The 23,904-nt window shown below is 42.2% G+C and overlaps 2 protein-coding genes across 3 annotated transcripts in view; both read right to left on the reverse strand.

Annotated features, from left to right (window-relative positions):
- Positions 1-8,795, reverse strand: part of nav3 (neuron navigator 3) — a 307,018-nt gene extending 298,223 nt beyond the window's left edge. For both annotated transcript variants that reach the window (XM_054753825.1, XM_054753824.1), the window contains exon 1: positions 8,634-8,795. The gene's annotated coding sequence lies outside the window, so the exon portion shown is untranslated. The remainder of the gene's footprint in view (positions 1-8,633) is intronic.
- A 2,748-nt stretch (positions 8,796-11,543) lies between these two features.
- LOC129168056 (fish-egg lectin-like) lies at positions 11,544-13,040 on the reverse strand. Its single transcript, XM_054752875.1, has 5 exons — positions 12,904-13,040; positions 12,601-12,837; positions 12,112-12,332; positions 11,916-12,040; positions 11,544-11,853 (listed from the first exon to the last, which is right to left on the reverse strand). The coding sequence occupies exons 1-5, from the start codon at positions 12,956-12,958 to the stop codon at positions 11,712-11,714; spliced, it is 780 nt and encodes a 259-aa protein (XP_054608850.1). The 5' UTR covers positions 12,959-13,040; the 3' UTR covers positions 11,544-11,711.
- Positions 13,041-23,904: the final 10,864 nt, after the last annotated feature.

A 23,904-nucleotide genomic window follows, 5' to 3' on the forward strand; every position in this document is an offset into this window, starting at 1 on the left:
CCCAAATTAACATACAGTACTTCATTCATCCATCCGTCCATCTTCTACCGCTTATCCGAGGTCGGGTCGCAGGTGCGGTAGCCTGAACACCTAACCAGGGAGGCGTCCGGGAGGCATCCTGACCAGATTCATTTTTTGGCAAGTTCAGTAAAAACATTGGCATTAACAGATGTGGCTGTAGGCAACCTCCTGACGTATTTTTAGCAGCATTTGAGGTATCATGAGTGGTCCACATCCTGCAGCTTGCACTTGCCGTACTGTTTTTACAATGAACTCATCAGCGGTATTATTAGGCTGGTTGAGGTGTTTACGTCTTAGGGCTATTACAACATTGGTTCAGATGACGGTTCCCAATGATAACCCTTCGTCAAAGACAGTGTAACCTTCTCTCATTACTGACTCATGGTGAAAGAGACTTCTTAATTCATGAATCGCCACTTTAAAGTAGAGTGTGAAAAGTTATGTTTAATGAGGATTTAAAACAATAAATACAATAATCAATACATTGGAGGATCGGCTATGATAGTGTACATATAAACATACACTTCTGTTTCCCTAACTTAATAGTATGATGAAGCAGTTTTGCGTATGACCTAATAACTCATCGCAAATAGCAGTTATTTGGCAGTGAGGCCATTGCTGTGTGGATGAACGGCACCACAGGAAATGTTTGTTTTCCTCTCTCCTAAGTATTGACAGTCGCTGGGCTGACTCAAGCAGTTAGTCAGCGCTCTCGTGGGGCTCTGCAGTCGTGATCACCGCCGAAGCGGATCCGTCTCGGCAAACTAATGTGACTCAACCGCTAAAGTGATGCCTTGATCGTCAGCCAATCGCTTTCATAAAACCCCGTTCATACGGCAGTGTGACAGCTTGTGATGTAGCGTAAATGAGCCTTCATTTTCTAGACCGAGTCAACGCGCGTATATTTCATTACAATAATCTGCTTGTAATTGTATGAATGGCAGCAGGTGGCTACACAGGTTAATTACGTACCTTTTGTCACCGAGTGAAAGAACACGAAATTGATTTGGCTGACAATATACAGTGGAACCTTGGTTAGCATCATGAATTCATCAGACTCGTACTTAGACCTGTCACGATAATCTATAAATCAATTAATAAAATAAAAACAAACCCGATCATTTTGCCCGCCTCGATAAATTGACATGTGCATGGACATGTGTTTGTTTTCCTCCACTCTCTCTACCAAACAAGAGGACTACCTCTGTGCATCAGTCTCAACGCCTGGGCACGTTGGTTCTATAGAGGAATGAATGGAGTGAGTGAACCCTCCTGTCAGTCGCTCAGTCTCTTTGTCCCAGTGGGTGGGGTCGGGGCTGCTGGCGAGTGCTGCAGCATGCAAGTGAGCAAACACAAATATGAATGAAGGCACGAAAGCGATGGTTTCTTAACCGAATGCCACAGCCCCAATGTGGGAATAATTTGGCTTTAAACAGAATTAAGAAGGTGAGCCCACAACCCTCCTGTCCAGTTTTCCCAACTGAGAAAAAAAATGCCGCTCGAGGTGCAGCGGAGCCTTTGTCCCGACAGTCAACACTAGGGGCCGATCAGTATCGACCGATTTCCGTTTGTGACATAAACATAAAACGCCGGCAAAGCCAATCACCTGTCGCAGAAACCCTTTTGTGCAGTGTAGAGTCTTGACCTAACTAACGTCTTTGGCAGTGTCGTCCTCCCAAAACAAAACAATCACGTCTGCCGTGTGGAACCTAACCGGTAACAAGCTAAAAAGCTTCAATACGGCATTTGAAGAACATGGTGAGTTTTGGAGGCTCACGCTCACAGCAGCTAACGCAGCCATGTGGCTAACACTCGCCCGTATGTGTTTGACAATCAGACAAAAAAAGCTAATAATCTGAAAAATAACTGAATTCATCGGACGAGATGAGCAGCCTTTCTCAGCTGTGGAAGACACCGGGCTCGCCAAAGTCCTCCTTAAAGAAGGCGTCTCATCCTCTGGAAGTTTCAGAGTGATGTATGTTGTCTTCAAAAAGCAAGAAAATTATGTTTTTGTCTCAGTTAAGTTGATTTTATGGTTCATTTTTCATATCATGTAGCAGGGATGCAGCTGGGAAATCTGGGTCCCATGAAAAACATTATGTTGCCGCCCCAATTACAAATTTTATTAGTAATTACCTATTTTTGGACCCCCTGGGGGTCGAGGGATCTTGGAATTGTCCTGACTTTTCCCCTTTTTACGGCACCCCTGGCCAATAGCACTCATCATAAATACATTTTTAAATGTATAATTAATCCACGTGATCGGTATCAGTCGATTTCAATCCTAAATGATCGGTATCGGAATTGGCAGCCTAAAACCCTGATCGGCGCATCCCTAATAGAGTTTATTGATCCATTTTAATGCGTGGTACAACTAAAGGTACATTAGTTTGGACAAATATAATGATGATAACAAATCCAGCTCGTAAGAGCTGATATCTAGCAGCTTCCATGGTTTTCTTGATAATAACCAAAATCACTTAAGTTCTTACATGAATAGTGAAAGCATTGTACTGCCAAAAATGTCACTCTTATGAGCTATTTTTGTTGTCATTGTTATACTTGTCCAAACAAAAGTACCTTTGGTTGTATCAGGCATTAAAATGAACAAGAAACTGAAGAAAAATCACATAAAAAAAGCATAATTTCTGACTTTAACCGAAAAATGCGCTAACAGAGGTTCCAGCGTACATAGCCGGTGTAGATAGATGATCAAAGATAAATTTATAATGATCATTTTCAAATCAATTAAGAGAAATTAGACCACTTGTGTGCTGCGGCAATGGGTGTTTGGACGTGGCAAAGCCCAGTGGGGGAGTTTCAGTAAAAATTGTTGGAAAAAAAACAAGCTGTGCTCCTTAATTAAAATGAGAGCATCACAATAGGTGGGTTGTTTTGCAGGGAGGAAAGGGGGTGTCCCATTCCCCATTTATTGAATTTACAAATCATTGCTTTGAAGTGTATATGCAGACTTCTCATGTGATTTTACTTCTCGGCGCCGTGGGCGTGTAATGTGCAAACTTCAGCAATTGCCAGCCACAAGAAAGAATGAAGCCACCATGGATGGCATTTATCGGCTGTGGTTGGCGTCTGAAGGAGTCGCAAGGAACTCTTAACCAAGTCTCTATCCTCTCAAACTGTGTCACAGATGAGAGAGGCGATGCATGAGCCTCGTGAGGACTTTTTGCCTTTTCTTCCAGACGCATTCAAACTGATGGCCTTTCTCGCTTGCGGCGCACGACATAAAGATGTGCAATTATACCCTGTGTGTTTTGCGCATTCCGCTTCAAGCTTTTAGTCTACTCGAGTCGGCGTTTTGGATCAATCAGAAGGATTACAGTGGCGGTGTCAAGCTGTCAAGTCACAGCAGTGCTGTGTGAAGCAAGATGAGCTGATGTGGTTGGGTTCCAAATCAAAGCTTTGCTGATTTCAGTTAAAAGAAGAATTTGACGATTCTCTCATGCAGCTGACAAACAGTCAAACACGATTTTAGCTCCTCAACTACACCGTTTTTGATTCCAAGTAATGAAAAACTGATGAAAAAGTAGGGCAGAGGTCTTGTTTTGGATGTACATGTGTAGATGTGAAGGATGCAACATGTTTTTTAGTCAAAACAATCATCAAAAATCCGCTCAGGCTGCACTGGAAACACAATAATTTACCATAATTCCAAAACAATTAAGGCTACAAAATGGTATGTACTGTATATGAATCAACACCCACCCCCACAAAAGCAGTCCTACCAATACATGCAACAAAAAAACATACGAAAAGCAATATTTTGCAAGTGCACAGTCCTGCACAGACTCAAATTTGACGGCGTATAACAAATCATGTTTTTTTAACTTTAATAATGCAGTCGAAAGGGAAATGTAGCGCTGTACTGTATCGTTCCACAAAATCGAGTGCCCAAACAAAGCACCCTTTGCGTTGCTGACTCTCTGTCCGTGCGACTGCAAAATAACCCGCCATGGGGCCAAAGAAGGCTGCAAGTGCCAGCGAATTTGATCAAGGTGAGAAACCCTGTTGAATCCGATCTCACCAGGATTTACCAGGAAGTCTGTATCAACAATAAGTTCCAAGCATTCGTCATTTATAATTATTCATAGTTTTTTGCGTGTAAAATGATAATTATTCTCTATAAAATGTACTTTTTGTTAATATTTTTGGATGTTTGGAACGGATTCATTGGATTGACATTATTTACATTAGTTTCCATTATTTCCGATGAGACATTTTGGAATGAATTCATTACTAGAAAAGCACTCGGAAAGCGCACACCTCCGCCAAGCGCCGTAGTTCCCCCCCTATTGTGATTTACACCATAAATATTAGTCCCACATGTATTTTATCGACATATTTAGATTCCTTGAACATACCATTTGCAATTGGATTCATAACGCTATCAGTATCAGTTCAGTAGTTATTCACAAAAATCTCATTTTTTGTAATGGTGGTTTTCTTCTGGATAGCTTCCGTAGCTTTTGAAAATACAGCAAATCCGTTGGCACACTCCGGATTCTACACTGTATCGGCTACATATGGTGTGTGCTGCATGTTTATAGCTTCATTTGTTGTTTTCCAATGATGAAAATTCCAAACGTGCCCTATTTTTTCACATTCCGGATCATAGCATCCGGAATTCCATCCATCCATCTTGTATGCCGCTCATCCTCATCAGGTCGCGGGCATGCTGGAGCCTATCCCAGCCGACTTCGGGCGAGAGGCGGGGTACACCCTGGACTGGTCGTCAGCCAATGGCAGGGCACATATAGACAAACAACCATTCACTCTCCCATTCATACCTATGGACAATTTAGAGTCTCCAATTAACCTAACATGCATGTTTTTGGAATGTGGGAGGAAACCGGAGTACCCGGAGAAAACCCACACACACACGAGGAGAGCATGCAAACTCCACACAGAGATGCCCAACGGAGAATCGAACCCAGGTCTTCCCGATCTCCTGACTGTGTGGCCAAAATGCTAACCACTAGGCCACCGTGCAGCCTGCATCCAGAATTATTCGTCTTTGATATTTTGTAGAACCTGCTGGGAACTTGTCCTGTATTTTTTTTTTCCCCCCAAGTGTTCTGAACATTTTTTGTGGAGTTATATGCACAAATGCCGAAAATTGTCCCATCTTGCAATCTTAAAGAATCCTTTAAAAAATTCCGGACGGTGATCCGGATCACCCCCAAAATTTATCCCATTTCCGACAATTCCTGAACATCTCATTCAAATCCATTCAGAACTTTTCAAGTTATTTTGAACACAAACAAACAGATAAACACAGGCAAAAGCAGAACCTCCTTGGTTATGAGGTAACCACCTGTACTGCATGTGCTTGTTGTGTAAATTAATGTGCAACAGCACCTACCGCTGGCCTGGCATGTATACTGCAGCACTGTGCGCATGGACCAAACATGGGTCACATTTTGGTGAGGATCTGGCCAAAAGTGGATGATATAAGCTTCAGGAAAATTCTCCCATCCTGAAGGACCCAGTGAATCATGTATCCATCATGACAAGTTCCTTCAGCTTCCTCTATGAGCAACTTCACACGCCATCAGTGTCAAGAAGCGCTGTGCTCCTAACACTCACTGGTGACAAATAATCCCCGTCATTATTGCCTATTCTCTCTGTGGATGCAAACCAGACATCTCTCCCTCTTACAGCATTCCTTTTTTTATCTTCCACTCTTCAACTTTTAAATTCCATTTAATAGCATCCATAAGCAGTTGGCAAGCAGGGCAGAGTTTCTGGGTTATCCCGTAATCAAGTCGGAATAATGCATGCTAATGTGCGGAAATGAAGTCATCAACTTGAGTCCTGGAATTGAGTTAGGCACCGCTTGCCGTGGCCTCACCTAAAACATGACAATGGAAGTAATGGATGTCACTGACGGTACTCCAGAGTGCCAGTTTAATCTGACACTCTCAATGGAGTATCTTCAACCGCCATTGATCGCAGTGAAATGCAACTCCCTTGCTCGGGTAGGAGTTAAGTAAAAGGGCCCGTTCGCAGGCAAGGGAAGAAAATTAATACAGAGCAGAAGGTGGGACACTGAGAGGAAGAAGCAGATGATAGGTACCAAAGTGGCTACAATGGAAGGCACAAGCCTGGGGGATAAGAGTCTGGTCCCTCTGGGCCCTTTTCACAGAAGTCAAAGCATCACAGAGTCTCGCAAAATCATAGTATTCTGCGTCTTGCACCTGACCTGCATCTAATCGTCAAACAATAAACACCGTATAGGATAGGGTGGGCAACCTGCGGCTCGTGGGCCCGCCAAATCATTTAATCTAGCCAGGGGGGGTAGTGGCCTCTAATCTGGCCTCTGTGGGAGGGAGGGCACCAGATGCGGCAGGATCTCACTTGTTCCACAATCAAGGAAATAATTGGCAAGCTCAACTTGGGCGTTGAAATTCAATTAAGAGCAATAAAGTAGCATTCTGGAAAAGCAGAACAAGGAGCACCACGGTAGAAATACCAATAAGGTGGACATGATAAATAAAATGACGTCAGTACCAATGAAAGTTTTGTATTACATCAAAACTATGAGGGGAAAAATATCCCATCTGATTTTGCACATGATAAACTCCTAGTCAAAATTTTAAGACCAGGTGAAAAATTGCACGAATTGACGTACTGTTTCACTGTTGGATCTTAAGAAGGTTCTAAGTCGTAAAGCTTCAAAATGCAAAAACGAGAAATGGGATTGAACCAAAAAATGTTGTCCGTCAAGACACGAGACAATCCTCGGCCCAAACAAAGGTTGTTACTTGTGCCGAGTGAAGTCCAATAACCATTAGACTGCATCTGGGTTTTAAAGGTTTTAAGAACAAAAAACGTCTTCAAAGGCCTCGTCTCCTGAGAAAAAATGTAACCTTGACGGTCCTGATGGATTTCAAGGTTACCAGCATGACAAGGAGATCCCACCTGAGATATTTTCCACCCGGCACGGTGGAGGGGGCGTCATCATGATCTGAGGTGCTTTTTCCTTCAATGGAACAATGGAGCTTCAGGTTGTGCAGGGGCGTCAAACGGAAGCTGGCTATGTGGAGATGTTGCAGGGGGCGTCCCTAAATGACTGAAGGCCCTCGCCTTTGTGGTAATGACTGGATTTTTCTGCAGTTCACAATGCCCGCATGACGAAAGACTTCTTCCACAAGAATAACGTCAATCTGTTGGGCCTTCCTGACTGTTCCCCTGATCTAAATCCAATTGAGAACATTTGGGAATGGATGGCAAAAATGGACATCAGTTCCAGACAGTGGATGCCCTCTGGGAAGCCATCTTCACCACCTGGAGCAACATTTCCACTAGCCTCCTGGAAACACTTGCATCAAGCATGCCCAAACCTATTTTTGATGAATGAGAATGGCACAGATTGTTTTTTGAAAATTTTATTTATATTTTAGGGGGTTACTGATTTTTTTGAGCTATGGTCGTAGCTCTTGGTCTATTTCACTTTAATGGTTGTTGACAATAAAGTGTTTGAACATTTTTTTTATTTTTTTTGTCTCACTCTCATTTCCGCTTTTGGTATTTTGACGCGCTACTTAGAACCTACTTAGATCCCACAGTGCAAAATGGTCTTAAAATGTTCATCAGAAATATACATAAAAATATATTAGTTAGGCTGTAGTGTTTTTGTATTATTGTTAAAACATATTCCTCCTCCTCGTCCTCCATGAACTGAAGATTCTTTTACGGTATTCCCGGCGCCCTACAGCCGCGTAACTTCTGCTTTCATTCAGCATGTATGATCGCTAGCAGCTAGCGATCATGCAACAAGAAACAGGCAGTCCTGCACGAAGGAGATTGATTGACAATCGTCAATCAGAACGCTCCCTTAGCTGATCAGGACTGTTGTGGCTCTATATTTACTGAGACAAACGGGACAGTCTGGACACTTTTCAACTCTCACATGAGTATACAGCACCCTCTACTGGTAGCAGTAGTCAATACAATAACAGACAGATGCAACAGAGCACCGATAGATCACTCTCATACACCACCACAAGGACACAGAACACAATGCGCTTCATGTGCTGTTAAAAAAAAACTTGCAACGTTGCACTTTTAAAAATCCGCGAAAGAGCGAATCAGCGAAAGGTGAACCACGATGTAACGAGGGAACACTCGATGTCCCTTTCGGTGTCCGATCAAACACTTTTATTCATGCAAAGTCAGCAGAGGAGACAGTGAATCTCCTGAAAATGTTCCGTCCACGCAGAATAAGAAGATCTGAGTGATACTGAGCATGGCGTCTCGTTCATGTTTGATTTTAAACCAAAATGAAATCATTCAAGAAGAAAGAGGTTGCTTGAAAGTCAGCATAAAGTTTGTCAATATATCGAAGCAACACAACAACATGTGATGGATGCAGCAGCGTCATCACACGAACAGCTTCTTTATCTCCGACAACCTTTTGTTAATTGAAACTGGATTAATTAACCACGGTGAGATGTTAAGCATCACTTTCCACTTGCACTCGCACAAGTATTTCCGGCCAAAGTGCAGCCGACCAGGAATATATGATCACTATTTTCACTGTTGAGTTTCATATTTTAGTGGAAAATCTCAAAATGATGTTAAAATCATCTTACCTGATTACAGCAATGTCTTTTTGCGCCGCAGCTCTTGTGATTCACAAAAGCGCGTTTAAGGCAGAGAGAGAGAGAGAGTACTGCGTCAGGAAACCGAGCGTAAAGTCTTCCAAAATGTGTTCCTAGAGAGAGGAAAAGGGACTGCTGGGCGGCTGTCACGGCGGGTTTGACAACGCAGGGGAACGCAGCATCATCCTGCCTGCACACAAGAGCGCCAAGCCCGTCTGCGCGCTCACAGAGGGAAGATGTAGTCGCGCTGCTGACCAGTAGATGGAGCCAAATCCACTCGTTTGAAGAAGTCCCAAAAGTAAACCCACAAGAACCCAGACCCATTTCTGCTTAAAGGACGGTATAAAACAGAGATGGAACAAACAGAACTCATTTATTTTGTTGTGTTTGTTTTTTTTTAAACACTACAAATTCATGTAAAAAAAAAAATGTGATAGCTTACATTTGGCAAACATTATACAAATAACTCAATTTCCAAATGTACTTTGAATTAAATGTGTTAACACATATTAATTCATAATAACTGTGACTTTACTGAGTGGCATTTTAGCATTTTTGCTATTACAGTCATCCCTCGCCGTGTTGAGGTTTGAATATCGCTATATCGTGGTTTTTCAAAAAATAACAAATGATGAAATAATTGCTGTTTTGTGGTTGACTGTGGCATATTATTAGTCAAAATATATCGAAAGACAACTTAAATGCAGCATTCTGGTCACTAGGCATCAGTCATGTTGACACATGACGTTAGATTACATTACCTTTCAGAAGAAAAGGTAATGGCTACTGAGCCCAGCCGACATGCCATGGCTGAGATCAATTGAGAAAAAGGTTCTCCTCTCATTCCGTGTGGAAGTGGTACATTTTTGGCTTCTTTGTCCTTCTTTACCTCTCCGTTTGAAACACTTCCTGAAGTTTCGAATATGTTCTAAGTTGTTATGTCTCTGTAGAAATCCGGTAGACTGAGCAATGTGATGTAAACAAAGAATAATATGAGTGGAAACTGACTATTGGGGTGTTTTTTCATGTCTAGAGGACTCTAATGATGTTAAGACCCGTATTTAGACAGTCCTAAACAGGTTTTCTATGCTGTAACTACGAAAATATTCTGTTTATTAATATTGAATTTTACTTCGCGGAAATTCGCAGTCAGGTCTGGAATCAGTTCAAATCTCCGTTGGGCATCCCTGTGTGGAGTCTGTATGTTCTCCCCGTGCGTGTGTGGGTTTTCTCCGGGTACTCCGACTTCCTCCCACATTCCAAAAACATGCATGTTAGGTTAATTGGTGATTACTGGTCACCGGAAGTTCAGCATGGCACCTCATGGCAAAGAACTCTGTGAGAATGTGAAAAAAAGAATTTTCGCTCTACATAAAGACGGCTGGGGCAAAGGGAAGATACCTTACATTGTGTCAAAGTGTTATTTTGTTCAGTGTTGTCCCATACAAAGATATAACAATAAAATACTCGCAGAAATGTGAAGGCTGTACTCACTTTTGTGAAGCACTGTGGTTCACATCGGTCTCCTCCATATCAATTTTAAGAACATTTTTATTTTAATTTTAATAAAATTAACCCCGATGGAGGAGAAAAAAAAGCTTTTAGGAATTAGCTAGTGCGTTCACATGTGCTTACCATTTTGGGGAATCCATATTCTGGGATGGTCATGTGACCATCACATGACAGCCACTCCAAAATGTTTCCTTTGCGTCACTTACGTGGACCTCAAAGCTGCATAGGACCAATTTGAGGACGTTTAAAGTGTGTCACCACGGGAAGATACATTTCTGCGGACATTTTTATGTGATGGTTGAACTTACTTCATGTATTTTTGTATGTTGTTTTCATGGAAAGCTGTTAATGCAACATTAACATGAAAAGGGACATCGGGATCCCCTGCCGAAGCACAGTTTTGTTCCCATATCAGTGTCTGGTACAAAATTGCGTTTCAGTCATTTTTCTTTGAGCGGATGCCGTCTCCGTGGCAACCACCTTGATCTCCACAAAGCTGTGGATATGTGGCTTTCACCGAGATTGGATTTTGCCCAATCTACACCTGAGCACACTCACGCACGCACACTTGCTCAAGTCTGCTCCGTTTCCCTGACAAAATGAAACTACCGGAGGGAGCCTTTAACATAAAAAGATCACTTTATTTTTCCCCTCCACACACTCAACTTGGATGGATTTAATTCAGTGGTGGTAATAGGTGCTGAAAGTGCGTGTTGGTAATTAGTAAATTTCACCTGTATGTGTGTGTGTGTGTGTGTGTGCGTGTGTGTGTGTATGTGTGAGAGAGAGATTTCATTAACTCTACATTATATCGATCTAATTTATCTTATTTATTATGTATTGTGTAAAACTAAGACATGAACAACATCACATTAAAAGCACAAAATGAATACCGACCCACCATCCACCAGTTCAAGCCTGGAGTTTTTCCGGAGAGATGATTACATGGCTGTTTGACGTGTGTGGTAAAAGGCAGTGTGTTAGAAGTTGAAGTAAGATGAGACCGTTTGAATTTCTTTCGCATCAGCCGTTTTGGCTTTAGAGAGCTGAAAGGGCAGCCATTTTTTTTTTTATTTGCCTGCATTTTGCACTAGCTAAGCTGTCATGTAGCTTTTTAGTTTGTTCTCAGCGCAGAGATTTATGCGGAATGTCTAATTTTGTTATTCGTTTTTAGCAGTATCCATATTTCATTTCATTTTATGAACATTTATACATTCGGTGGTCGTGTTTTGTGCTCCAAAAGTGAAATGCCAAATTTTACTTCTTCATATCGAAATGTTATTGCACATGCAATTACAAGTCTTTCTGTTTAAAACCCCATTGGATTGTGCAGGTGCACTTAATGAAGTGTCCCACGAGTGTGCATCAAGAAACAAAACACCCGAGCACTTGTGATTGGACAACTTGGAAATCGTTTATTTGAATTTGCACGTGTGTATTGTCAGTTGCGTAAAAGTTGATCGGAACTGAAAACGAAAGAAGAGTTGAATACATGATGGTCAAGCAAAATCAAAAGAGCTTTTCCCAAAATGAGTGCATGTTTTTTTGGAGATGATATTAATGGGTGCACTGCAGAAGCAAACCAGATTTAGTCAAGATCCAAAGTTGGCCCAGGTCGTAGGTCAGGGACGTGACAGGCATGCACATCGGAACAGAGGACCAGGTGAGGCCTTGCGGGCGACTGCTGCTGACGTGGGTCCTGCCAATAGACGGAATATTTAAATCCTCCCTAACGAGGGTTTGGAAAGCTGTGCGGTTTACCTTTGGTAGACCAGGCCGGTGGTCGTCACTCCAAAAACGCGTCCGTCAGTGCTCACGTCAATCATGTGCATCGGCCTTCCCGATACCAGTGACCAAGCGCTGCTGCTACAAGCGGTTGGTGACACCTGTCGCAAACAACACTCACAGGTAAATGTCATCACGACAACCATATTTACTTCCGTGCGTATCGTCTCACCTGGGACACATAGACGCGGTTGTTCGAGTCCACCCCCCAGCATCCATAGGGGCCGCAGCTGTAGTGCTTCATCGCCCGTCCTAAAGATCTCCAGCTGAGAGAGCCCACTCCCTTGTAGGAAGCGGCGCTGGTGCTTATCAGGCAGTAGGTGGTGTTGGTGGTGGGTGTCAGCCCGACCACCTGACCGTTACCTCCGGCATCCACCTGGTGCAGCAGTGTTCCTGACGATGCACAGAAGTAATCAGTGCATATTGATCATGCTCCAGTTAACGCCTCTATTCAATTAACGCTGTAAACTGCAGGAGTCTCTAATTAGGGATGGGTAAACAAAAATGTATGAACAGCTGTGGCTGTGGGCAACCTCCTGATGCAACACCGTAATTGAAGTATCATAAGCAGCTTTATCTACCTATGCATGCGCTTTAAAATGTTACGACTCAGGGTTATTAATGCACAAAATATGCTTAAAACTACACAGTGCAATAGTACCTGTAGATGGAAGAAACTCGCCCGCTACGAATTTGTACACCCTGTTGGCGGAATCAACACCCCATATTCCGGCAGATCCAATGGAGACATGCTTGAGGGACACCGAGCCCAGTCTGTACCAAGATTTTCCACTCAAGAAGTACACTCGATTGGAGCTGCCCCTCGCCAACACTTTGCCCTGGCTAGCCTCAATCTGGCGGGCGTTATACAGTCTTGGCGCTTCCTGGCAGTTCCAAGCTGTTGCAGTGAAGAAGAGGTTAATGGAAATGTTTTGAGAGCATTAAAAGTAAGCGTGCATTTTACCTTGAGTGGCGCCCAGGTGGCAGAGCACAAGCACAAAGCCTAGGACAGCTTTCATGGTGTCTTAGTGGAAGGTTGCCGTTGGTTTGGAGCCGCTATCTTCGGAACTGCCGTCCTGAATCATGCCAGCTTTGCCCGCCTTAAATACTCTAGAAATGGGTTATAAAAAAAGTGATCGATTACTGACAAAACAGGTTTTTCAAGCCCAAAGACGTCAGCAGGCCATTTTTATATTTTTACTGTACCCGGTTGAACAGGTTATGTCAAAATGGCAACTCAGCTATCACTGTGGGGAAATGAAAGCCTTGACTTTTCATTCAAAATGTCTAATAAATACTGTAGTTTAATAACGGGGAAAATCTGCTGGATGGATGTGAATAAAATCGAATAAAAGTTCAGATTTACATTAAATACACGCATGCATCTGAATTAAATCAGAAGCAGAATCAACTTTACCGGCCAAGTGTGGTGACACAAACAAGGAATTGGACTCCTCACCGTACATATACACAAGCACTTAAGAAATATATACATAAATAAATAAAAAGTAAAATTAAGATGTGCAAAAGGGACAGTAATATAATCATTGAAATTTTTCAATAGCATTTCAAAACATTTGAAAGCATTTCAAATGAAAATCAAATACAAAAATAAAAGAATGAAATATTGTTTGGCGTTTGTAACGTCATGTGATTAGCGATCTTGGACGGGTCCGTGCCGGAATAAAATCTAACAAAATGAATTAAACCCCCCAGAAAATGCCTTCAATTTCTAAACGCAAGAATTCCGTTGTTACTCATGTACTTGGACAACATATCTCATGGGAAACCAGGATTATCACCACTGGCAACTGCGACAATCACACAAGATCTCACGCAAAACTCTTTCGAATTGGACTGCAACAAGCAGAGAGGTATTTATAAGATTGTGATTGTTAGCTACACGCTACTAAAATCACAGTACATAAGTACAAAATCACATATCATTCCATCCAGGTGATTGTGAACACAGTGCATCTTTCCCACACGTCGGACCAGTAGCCCGACTATCATTCTATCATCATTCTATCACCTTTGGTGACTCACGTCATCAAATAAAACTGCAAACTTTGATTTACCAAAAGCCTGCAGCAAACACGAATGAATGACGCTTTTGTGCGTGTTTGTTTGTGTGAGCTGGAGTCATGAACTGACAAACGTGGTCATTGTGCTTTGGATGCTGTGAGCCTTTGTGGAGCTGCTGCCATCAATCTCACCTGTGTTTGGCTTGTGCACACGGTGTCCAGGTGAAGTGATTTAACACCAAAAAAGTTCAACGAATGGTTGAGAATGAGGGGATTTTAATCCCAAAGACGCGTCGTATTTGCGCATTTCAAAGCGGAATACGGTACACTGATGAGCGTCTGTGTTTCACAGCGGAGCCGCGGCACCATCTGCACGCAACAGCAGCGAAGGTCAGGTTAAAACTGCAGGCTGAAACCAAAACACACCTTTTACATCGATGCATAACAACTACACGCAAAAACAGACGCTCACAAGCTGTTGCGGGGCGAAATTTGGGAATTGTGGCGTCGTTGTTGTATTGTTGAACCATGTACGTCGACATGGGCAGGAGGAGAAATGCACGCATTGAAGTATTACCAGTTTGCTATTTCTAGCTTTGCTACTAATTCATACTGCCTCATCATGCAATGTTCCACTTCCTCCCACATCTTCACCTCACTTGGCACAACATGAAGAATCCAAAAGATGTAAATAACGGACACACGCACTCTGTGCACAAGAAGGCTCTCTGCTGCTCTGACTTGTTTTAAAAAACGATGAAAGAGCTAAAGATTTTTCTAAAATAGATATTTTTCCCCAAGTGCCAATGTATTACCTTCCCTTGCTAGTCATTCGCCAAGATAAAATTGAGATCATCTGGATCGCTGTACTCGAGACGCTATCTTGTTATGTGTTAGCACACCAACTGTTAGCATTTTATCCAGTTTCATTAGGCGTTTGCACACTACGAGTATTGATTTATTTATTTATTTTTATCCTTATGGGTCTTCCTTTGTGCTTTCCGTCCTTGGTTGCTATCTTGCAGTATGTTATCATTCCAACTGTTAGCATGATAGCATTTTTTCAGTCTAATTGGGCTTTTGAAATAGTACCTGATGGCAGGGATACAGTATATAATCCTCACAGATCTCCCTTGGCACTTTAAGTTGCTATCTCATTATATGCATGTTAGCATGTTTAAATGGTATATACTACTAGTATTGATTGTTTTAAACATTCTTATTTGTCTTCCCTTGCGCTTTCTTTCATTGGTTGCTACCTTGCTATAAGTTACCCTTCCCACTGAAATAGTACCTAACAACAGGCCATGATGTACAGGCATATTCCTGACAGGTGTCCCTTAGCAGTTTAAGTTGCTTAAATTAGCTTACCGGCTGTTAGCATGTTAGCATTACAGCCAGTTTCATTTGGCTTTTTAAATAGTATATACTACTAGGTTTAATATACAATCATTATGGGCCTTTCTTCGTGCATTTTTAGAATAGCTGCTGTTTTGTTATATGTTAGTATACCAGCTGTTGCATGTTTGCATTTTACCCATTTGAAATTTCAACCAAATCTTTAATCTTCCTTAGCATGCTTTTTTTATGTTGCTATCTTACTATGTGTGAGAATATTATCCAACCAAAACAGGTCTGTGAAATAGCATCTGACTCATATCAACCTTATGAGCCACTCTTCGCGCTTTATGTACTGAAGTTGTTGTCTTGCTATATGTTAATTACCGACTGTTTGCATGTTAGCATTTTATCAAGTCTCATTAGGCTTTTGAGATGGTACCAGATTACTAGGTATAATGTATGCTCCTTGCAGGTCTGCCTCAGCACCTTATGTATTCAAATTTGCTATATGCTATATGTTAGCATATCAACTGTTAGCATTTTAGCAATTATCATTTATAATTACAGTATTTATCCGACGAGATGCCATGATGTGAAATACCTATCAATCTGTCTTGGTGGGGTTGAGCTTATCTTTTTATACGTCAACATGCCAACTGTTAGCATGTCAGCATTTTACCTGGTCTCACCAGGCTCAACAGTTGGACTGCTAGGTATGATGTACCTAATGTTTCTTGTGAATCAGCCTTAGCGTTTTATATACTGAAGTTGTAATCTTGTTATACGTTAACATACCGATTGTTAGCACATAGGAATTTGATCAAAATTAGGCTTTTGAAATTGTATAATAGATCCGGACAACAACTAGCGAAAAGGAAAAACTTTTTTTTTTTGGTTTACCAACAACTGCTTTTATTGTATGGATGCATGTTGAATACAGGAAGTGAACAAATTGATGGGGGTAGGAGAGGAGAATCGGAGAGGGGGTAGGATTAAATAAGCTCTGCTTCTTCCTAATACTTTTCGGACATGTGGAACTGAATTGTAACATGAAGCATTTCAATGTGAACTGCATGCATGTTCGAAATAAATGAAACCATTACCACTGAGTTTTATATTAACACAGGTTGTTAGCATGCTAGAACTGCAAGGTTTCGTAATGGTGACAGTTCGACCCTGGAACAGACTATTTCTATTTCCATTCTTTCCTATGGGGAGGGGAAAAAAGAACTTTTGTTTTCAGTTTTTTTGTATTATTATTTAATGTGTCTCAATCTCCAAGTCCTTTATCCTTGATCTGACCTCTTTGACACCCCAGCAACGCTGATAAGTTGAAGGTCTGAAGCCCCTTCGACACTTTTAAATCTCCGAGAGGCCTCGAGGGAGTGAGGAGAACAAAAGGTGCATATGTAATGCGAAGCTCCACAAAGCCTGAGGGACACGCTCTATAGTTCTTCATCTGCGAGCTATGACTGATGACTGTATTCAGTCTCTGATGTTGGAGGCCATCCATCACGCCAACTGTGCTTTAAGCTTTTTCTAAGTTATTTAAGCCTGCACAGATAAGTCCATTCTCTGTTCAGCACCGCGTGTGGCTCTTGTTTCGTCTGACCTTGTTCCACAACGTGGTTTCGACTCGGGGGAGGTCATAAAAGGTCAGGACATGTCATAAGACACGCATAATGCGTTCTGTTTCGCCTAATGAGACGCACCGGAGTGGCCTACATATGGTAAGATCGCTCCTCCTGAGCGCTAACTCGAAGTGAGGAGTCAGCGGAGCAACGCAGCAGAAGATGCAACCACAAGAACACAACCTAGATGAATCGGACAAGCTTGTTTTCTGATGTTTTACACCACTTTAGCTTCAGAAAGGACCCAAAATGATTGCATTCTATGCTGTTTCAATATGCATTATACAGACTATACAGTGGTGTGAAAAAGTTCCTGATTTCTTATTTTGTTGCATGTTTGTCACACTGAAATGTTTCAGATCAAAAAAACGTCCGTGACAACACAACCGGACACAAAATGCAGTTTATAAATGAAACTTTTTATTATTAAGGGAGAAAAAGATCCAAACCTACATGGCCCTGTGTGATAAAGTTATTGCCCCCTAAACCTAATCACTGGTTGGGCCACCCTTAGCAGCAACGACTGAAATCAAGTGTTTGTGATAACTTGCGGTGAGTCTCTTACAGCCCTGTGGAGGAATTTTGGTCCACTCATCTTTGCAGAATTGTTATAATTCGGCCACATTGGAGGGTTTTCCAGCACGAAGCGCCTTTTTAAGGTCATGCCACAGCTTCTCAATAGTATTCAGGTCAGGACTTTGACTAGGCCACTCCAAAGTCTTCATTTTATTTTTCTTCAGCCATTCAGAGGTGGACTTGCTGGTGTGTTTTGGATCATTGTCCTGCTAAAGAACCCAAATTTGTTTCAGCTTGAGGTCACGAACAGATGGTCGGGCATTCTCCTTCAGGATTTTTTGGTAGACAGCAGAATTCATGGTTACATTCTTACAGTAAGTCTTCCTTGTCCTGAAGCAGCAAAAGAGCCCCCGACCAGCACACCACCACCACCATATTTTACTGTTGGTATGATGTTCTTATTCTGAAATGCAGCGTTACTTTTACGCCAGATGTAACGGGACACACACCTTCCAAAAAGTTCAACTTTTGTCTCGTCAGACCACAGAGTATCTTCGGAAAGGACTTGGGGATTATCAAGTTGTTTTCTGGTAAAATTGATACGAGACTTAAAGTTCTTTTTGTTCAGCAGTGATTTTTGTCTTGGAACTCTGCCATGTAGGGCATTTTTGCCCTTTCTTATGGTGGAGTCATGAACACCAACCTTAACTGAGGCAAGTGAGGCCTGCAGTTCTTTGGATGTTGTTGTGGGGCCTTTTGTGACCTCTTAGATAAGTCGTTGCTGCGCTCTTTGGGTAAATTTGGTTGGCTGGCCACTCCTGGGAAGGTTCACCACTGTTCTTTCAAACAGGGCCGTGTAGGTTTGGATTTTTCTTTTCGCTTAATAATAAAAAATCTCATTTTGAAACTTTTTGTGTTCTGTTGTGTTGTCATTGACTAATATTTTACATTTAATTGATGATCTGAAACATTTAAGTGTGACAAACATGCAAAAAAAAAAAGAAATCAAAAAGGGGGAAACACTTCCTCACACCACTGTACATTGAAAGGAAAACTGTACTTTTTGTGGAATTTTTCCCATCATCCGCAATGCTTATGTGAGACGTGTGTATGCAGGTAAAGGGACGCACCTAGGCCCACCTCGGCCTATAAAGCCTTCTGAAAAAAACCTCCAAAAACCACCAACAACACGACATTTACATAATGTGACCTGCATATTAACCACGCTACAGTGACTTTGTTATTGTTATTAACATTGCTACACTGAAGAACTATGTTACTGCTTAAAGTTAAATAAATAAACATGCTACCGACCAATTCAAATGCATCATATAAGAACACGCGGTACGTGGTAAAATAATCAAGTACTCAATGTATTCATCATGTCGACACATCATGCCATCCACACAGCCCTTTCGCACCTAAAGGCCCAGGACAAATATGTCAGAATGCTATTTATAGACTATAGCTCTGCATTTAATACAGTCAGCCCCCACAAACTCTCAGATAAGCTCCTCACACTCGGCCTGTCACCCTCCCTCTGTAACTGGGTGTTTAACTTTCTAACAGGCAGGCCACAATCGCACATCCAGCACAAGAATTGTGAGCACTGGGACCCCACAGGGGTGTGTGCTGAGTCCACTCCTCTACACGCTCTTCACCTACGATTGCGTGGCCTCCCAGAACAACACCAGCATCATTAAATTTGCGGCTGACACTACAGTCATCGGCCTGATCACTGGTGGTGTTGAAACATCATACAGAAGAGAGGTGGCGGACCTCATAGCTTGGTGTCGTGATAACAATCTCCTTCTCAATACAGATAAGACTACAGTAAAGAGATGATCATCGACCCAAGAACAAGGGAAAAGGATCCGCATAGACCCCTGTTTATTGATGAGACTGAGGTGGAGAGGGTGCAAACCTTCAAGGACCTCACCTGGTCTCATAACACCCAACAAATTATGAAGAAGTCCCAAAGGAGACTGTACTTCCTGAGAGGACTGAGGAAATTTGGCATGTCCACCACAATCCTGAGTTGCTTCTACAGATGTACCATCGAAAGTGTCCTTACCGCCTCCATCACTGTTTGGTACGGTAACTGTACAACACTTGATAGGAAGGCACTCCAGCGGGTGATCAAGACCTCACAGAACATTGTTGGGGCAGCCCTCCCCTCACTGCAAGAGTCCTGTGAAGAACACACAACCTCATCAAGGACAGCACACATCCACAACACTCATTATTCACACTCCTACCGTCAGGCAGACGCTACAGGAGTTTGAAGTCCAGGACCACACGGCTGGCAAACAGCTTTTACCCACAGGCCATCAGGCTTCTCAATGAAGCACTCACACACGCCGCACGCAACACACGCACACACTCATAACACTTATTTATTTATTTATTTGTAATAATGTCTCTTCTGTTGTTGTTGCCTAATTTGTTGGTATTTATGTTTCTGATGTTCTTATTCATTTTCTTGTGTTTTTCTTTCTATTTTTGGGAGAATGAACAGAACAAGAACTTCATTGCATAGCAGAACTACCTGTTTTCCTGTGCATATGACAATAAAACTCTTGAATCTTGAATCTTGAATGTTTTCTTTACCAAGAAGTGGAAAGTCCCCGCGGGTTTGACTGCTCTGTAATCCAACTTCATTTTGAAGATTTATGATTGACGGAGTTGCTGATTGACGGAGTTGTCACATGGCTTCTTCGACTGACCTCCGTGGACCAGTTCTTATTGTGTTGGTTGAGCCAATGGTTTCTGTTTGTGTAGAACAGCGGTGACGCCAGAAACGCCTAGTTTACACTTGCAGGAACTTGTCCCAGCAGTGGTATGTGGTTTTGCGTGCCAATGAGTCAACTGGTGTGAGGTTTGAGTAAACTGTGCGGGGCTGCGTGCCAGTGCGAAAAGAAAGATTTTGATTTTCATGAACTAATTGTGAAGGCACCGCAAACACACTGCAACCTGTGTGCAAACAATAAGAGTGGTGTGTATCAAAGAGTGTCTCATTCACATGAATGGGTTCACTTTTCCACCACCTCTTGGAGCAAGTCAGGGGGGAATTCTCAAGTAATTCCTGTAGCCTCTGCAGCCTCTGCCTTGTGAAGTTCTGTTAATAACTGCTCATAATGCCCAAAGCGATGTCTTCTAGTCAGCAATTCCCTCGCCCACACTGTCCGTGCGTTCTTTTTTCTAGTTTATGCCAACTTACACCTTTTCTTTTCTGCAATAGGAGCTTCTTCTCTGGAGTTCAACATCTTGTAGGTCCCTTGCAAATAGAGGAATAAATGAAGCTCGGGGCGATGCCTGCTACAGAAAGGTGTCACGCAGGACGAAGTGCGACCACGGATGCAGGAAGCAGTGTTTACAATGCATACCCATGTGGGAACAATGTGCGTGCTATGTTGTGCACTATATGTAAACAGTGCTGGACTTAGGTGTAAATAAGTCGTAGGGGAACGTAGCATTTTGTGCCGATGCGCACCATTTCCGGTCGAATTGGAATTGCGTGCCAAATGCGTAACTTATGCGCAGACTACCGTACTCTTCACGCTGTTCAAGTGTGCCATCTAAATGACGTGCATCGCCACGGTGAATTGCAGGACAGTGCGTGTAAGTGTAAACACCGCAAAACACTTCCTGGTGTGAATTCGGTGACGAACCGAACTGAAGATACCCTCCAACTGCTTCCAGCATTAATTATTATTTTGTTACATTGCGTTGCAGCTTGCAATATACAGTAATATACAACGTATTTCAAATAAAACCATCAAATCAAGGCCAAAGGCCGGTGGCAGCAAATAGCTGGTTTTTGGGATTCGGCATGGAGCCCCTGTTGAGCAAATGAGTTGAGAAATGGAGCCCCGGACTGATGATCCATTTCACTGCCACGTCGAGCTGAACTCACCCAGCTCAGCCTCCAGCAGGCTTCCAAGCTCTTCACCATTACTGATTCATCACACGCGAAGGCTAAGAGCAGCTGGCTGGCTGGGCTCCAAATTGCACCAAATTGTTTTCTTCTGACATTGTTTGCGCACTGCTTGTTTGGCGAAATCACATCACATCACATCAGGCTGCAGATGAGGGGACGATATGGGGTGATAGAGAACACATCATATCTAAACAGCTTTATTATGCAGCTGTATTATTTACCCAAGAAGTGTCATCTATTAGTATTCCAGCCTCACCCATTACAGAAATAGGCACTTGCAGCCTCTACTCTAGACATTTTTGAACAGTATAACCTCCAAAGTCAATTATGACTTGAAAATATTATACATGCACTACTCAATATAACAGTCTGACTCACGGTTTCATCTTACAAACACTAAACTCACACAGCAACTTAACACTCAAACGTTATACCTCAGAAATATAGAAACATGTATCATACAGGTTTAGTATGAAAAAAAACAACATTTTAAAGTCTTCCCATAATGCATTTTGTTTGAGAAAACCATTTCATTGGAGGAGCAATGGTGCTGCAGTGCTGCTTCTGTCCACCAGAGGGAGCCCGAGAACCCAGAGCCCATAGCTAGCCCAGAGGGAAGCTGACATCATTGCAGCGTCCCAATGAATGCTTTGCTCAGACACAATGCCTTAAAAGGGAAAACTTTAAAATGTTGGATTTTTTTTACATTTTAAACTCATATTTGGATATGTTTGTATATTTTGATAACCATTAAGTTGCTGTGTGATTAATTTAGTGTTAGTAAAGTGTTCTGTGAAACATGACATCGTGAAACAGACGGTTATGTTGTTATACTGGTATATATACATAAATAAACTTGATAAACTCGTTGTGAGTGCAGAAATAACTCGTGATTAGCTTCTGCCCAAGAAAGAGATATCGTTTCCTCACAGACTCGCGAGCCACAGTATTTAAACAAGTATTAGTAGCTCTGAATTAAAGGAGACGTTACGAGATGAGGATTTTGTCAGGATTGGCCAGGGCCAATTCAACCAGGATCCCAAGACGCAGAGAAGAGTCGGTGTCCGTGTCACAAAAAGGTTTAATAAACAAGAGTCCACCTCAAAAGAAAACAACAGTACAACTCAAATCCTCCGGGCCATGCCACGAGTAAAAATACAAAAGACAAATAACCAAAAGTGCTGCCAGCTACAGTGATAGCAGGTAAACAAAAAAAGCCAAAAATACTAACAGAAAACCACAGCTGGAGTAGCCAAGCAGGGAAAATACTCGTACTCACAAGTAGTACAAGTAGTACATCTGGCAACCGGTGTGTGTGTGATGGCAGGGTATAAGTAGTCCGGCTCATAGTTGGATGCAGGTGTGTAATGAGCGGCTGCCGTGCCACTGGAAGGTGTGCTGCAACAGATGGCAGAGAGAGGGCAGCAAAGTGACAAATTTAGCCATAAATTATCCGCACCTGTATAAGTCCCAAGGTTCAAAGTTGAAGGAAAAAAAGTAGTGATTTCTACACCACAATTTAGAGTAGACGTTTTTCTAATATTTCTGTTTAGCTAGCCTTGTCAGTTTGTTTCAGTGCAGTATCATATCACTGTTTTTACTTTACAGATGAATGTACAGTAAAATGTTATGGTGATTCAGTGTGGCATTTCATTTTAAGCCTCCACAAAATATTCATAACAGGTGCTGGTTCTTTCCACGCGAGCACTAAATCACAACTCTGGTGACACCTGTGAATGATGGTGAAGGTCGCGTGCGGCATTGCTGAGCCCCAGAGGATGCTCCTGAATATGGGGACAGACTCTGATGGAGGTGCCTACACGGCTGGAGGCTCCACAGAGCATCAGGGATCAGCACATTTCGATGTATATCCTTCAGATGCTTCATCCCTGAGCCATGAATCGAACCACTCTGGTGTCAGAGGCCATCTGTCATGACAACAGAAGCCTACCTGTGCTAAGTACAGACATTTACACATAGCAGTGTGTGGTCTCTTCATACTAGATAATAGTGTTACTTCTATTTTTTTCCTAGGACTGCTGTGGTGGTAGCCCTAACAGGAAGTAAGACTGCATCCCTGACTTTGATTGATGAAGTAGTCACGAACTGATGAAGGTGTATGCATGTGCCTTCTGTTTAATAGTCAGCACGTGCGAGTCCTGGTTATAAAGCGATGTAGTCAATGCATACCAGCTAAAGTTGAAGCTATTCTTTACAATTTGGTTGTGGTCATTTGTTCACAGACTATTAAGCAGCTTTTTATGGGGCAACAATGCCATTTACCTCACTGTAAGGCTGGAGAACCATGTGATTTCTCCCAGCCAATCAATAAAGAGTATTGATCCTGATACTGAAAATAATAAAAATGCAATACTGTAATCAAATACAATTAATATTTACCAAATATATTTTATATATGTATAATAGTAATAATAATAACATCAACAACAACAACAACAGTGAAAAGTTCCAAGATATATTACAAACATTTTGGGCGTTCAAATTTTAAATGT

Source organism: Dunckerocampus dactyliophorus, chromosome 15, assembly GCF_027744805.1.
Source record: "Dunckerocampus dactyliophorus isolate RoL2022-P2 chromosome 15, RoL_Ddac_1.1, whole genome shotgun sequence".
NCBI lineage: Eukaryota > Metazoa > Chordata > Actinopteri > Syngnathiformes > Syngnathidae > Dunckerocampus > Dunckerocampus dactyliophorus.

Excerpts from the sequence above, each read along its gene's own strand:
- LOC129168056 (XM_054752875.1), bottom strand. The coding sequence starts at position 12,958 with ATGAAAGCTGTCCTAGGCTTTGTGCTTGTGCTCTGCCACCTGGGCGCC. Across the intron at positions 12,041-12,111 it reads ACCGCGTCTATGTGTCCCAG|GTGTCACCAACCGCTTGTAG; the intron begins GTGAGACGATAC and ends TGTTTGCGACAG. Across the intron at positions 11,854-11,915 it reads ACCGGCCTGGTCTACCAAAG|GACCCACGTCAGCAGCAGTC; the intron begins GTAAACCGCACA and ends GTCTATTGGCAG.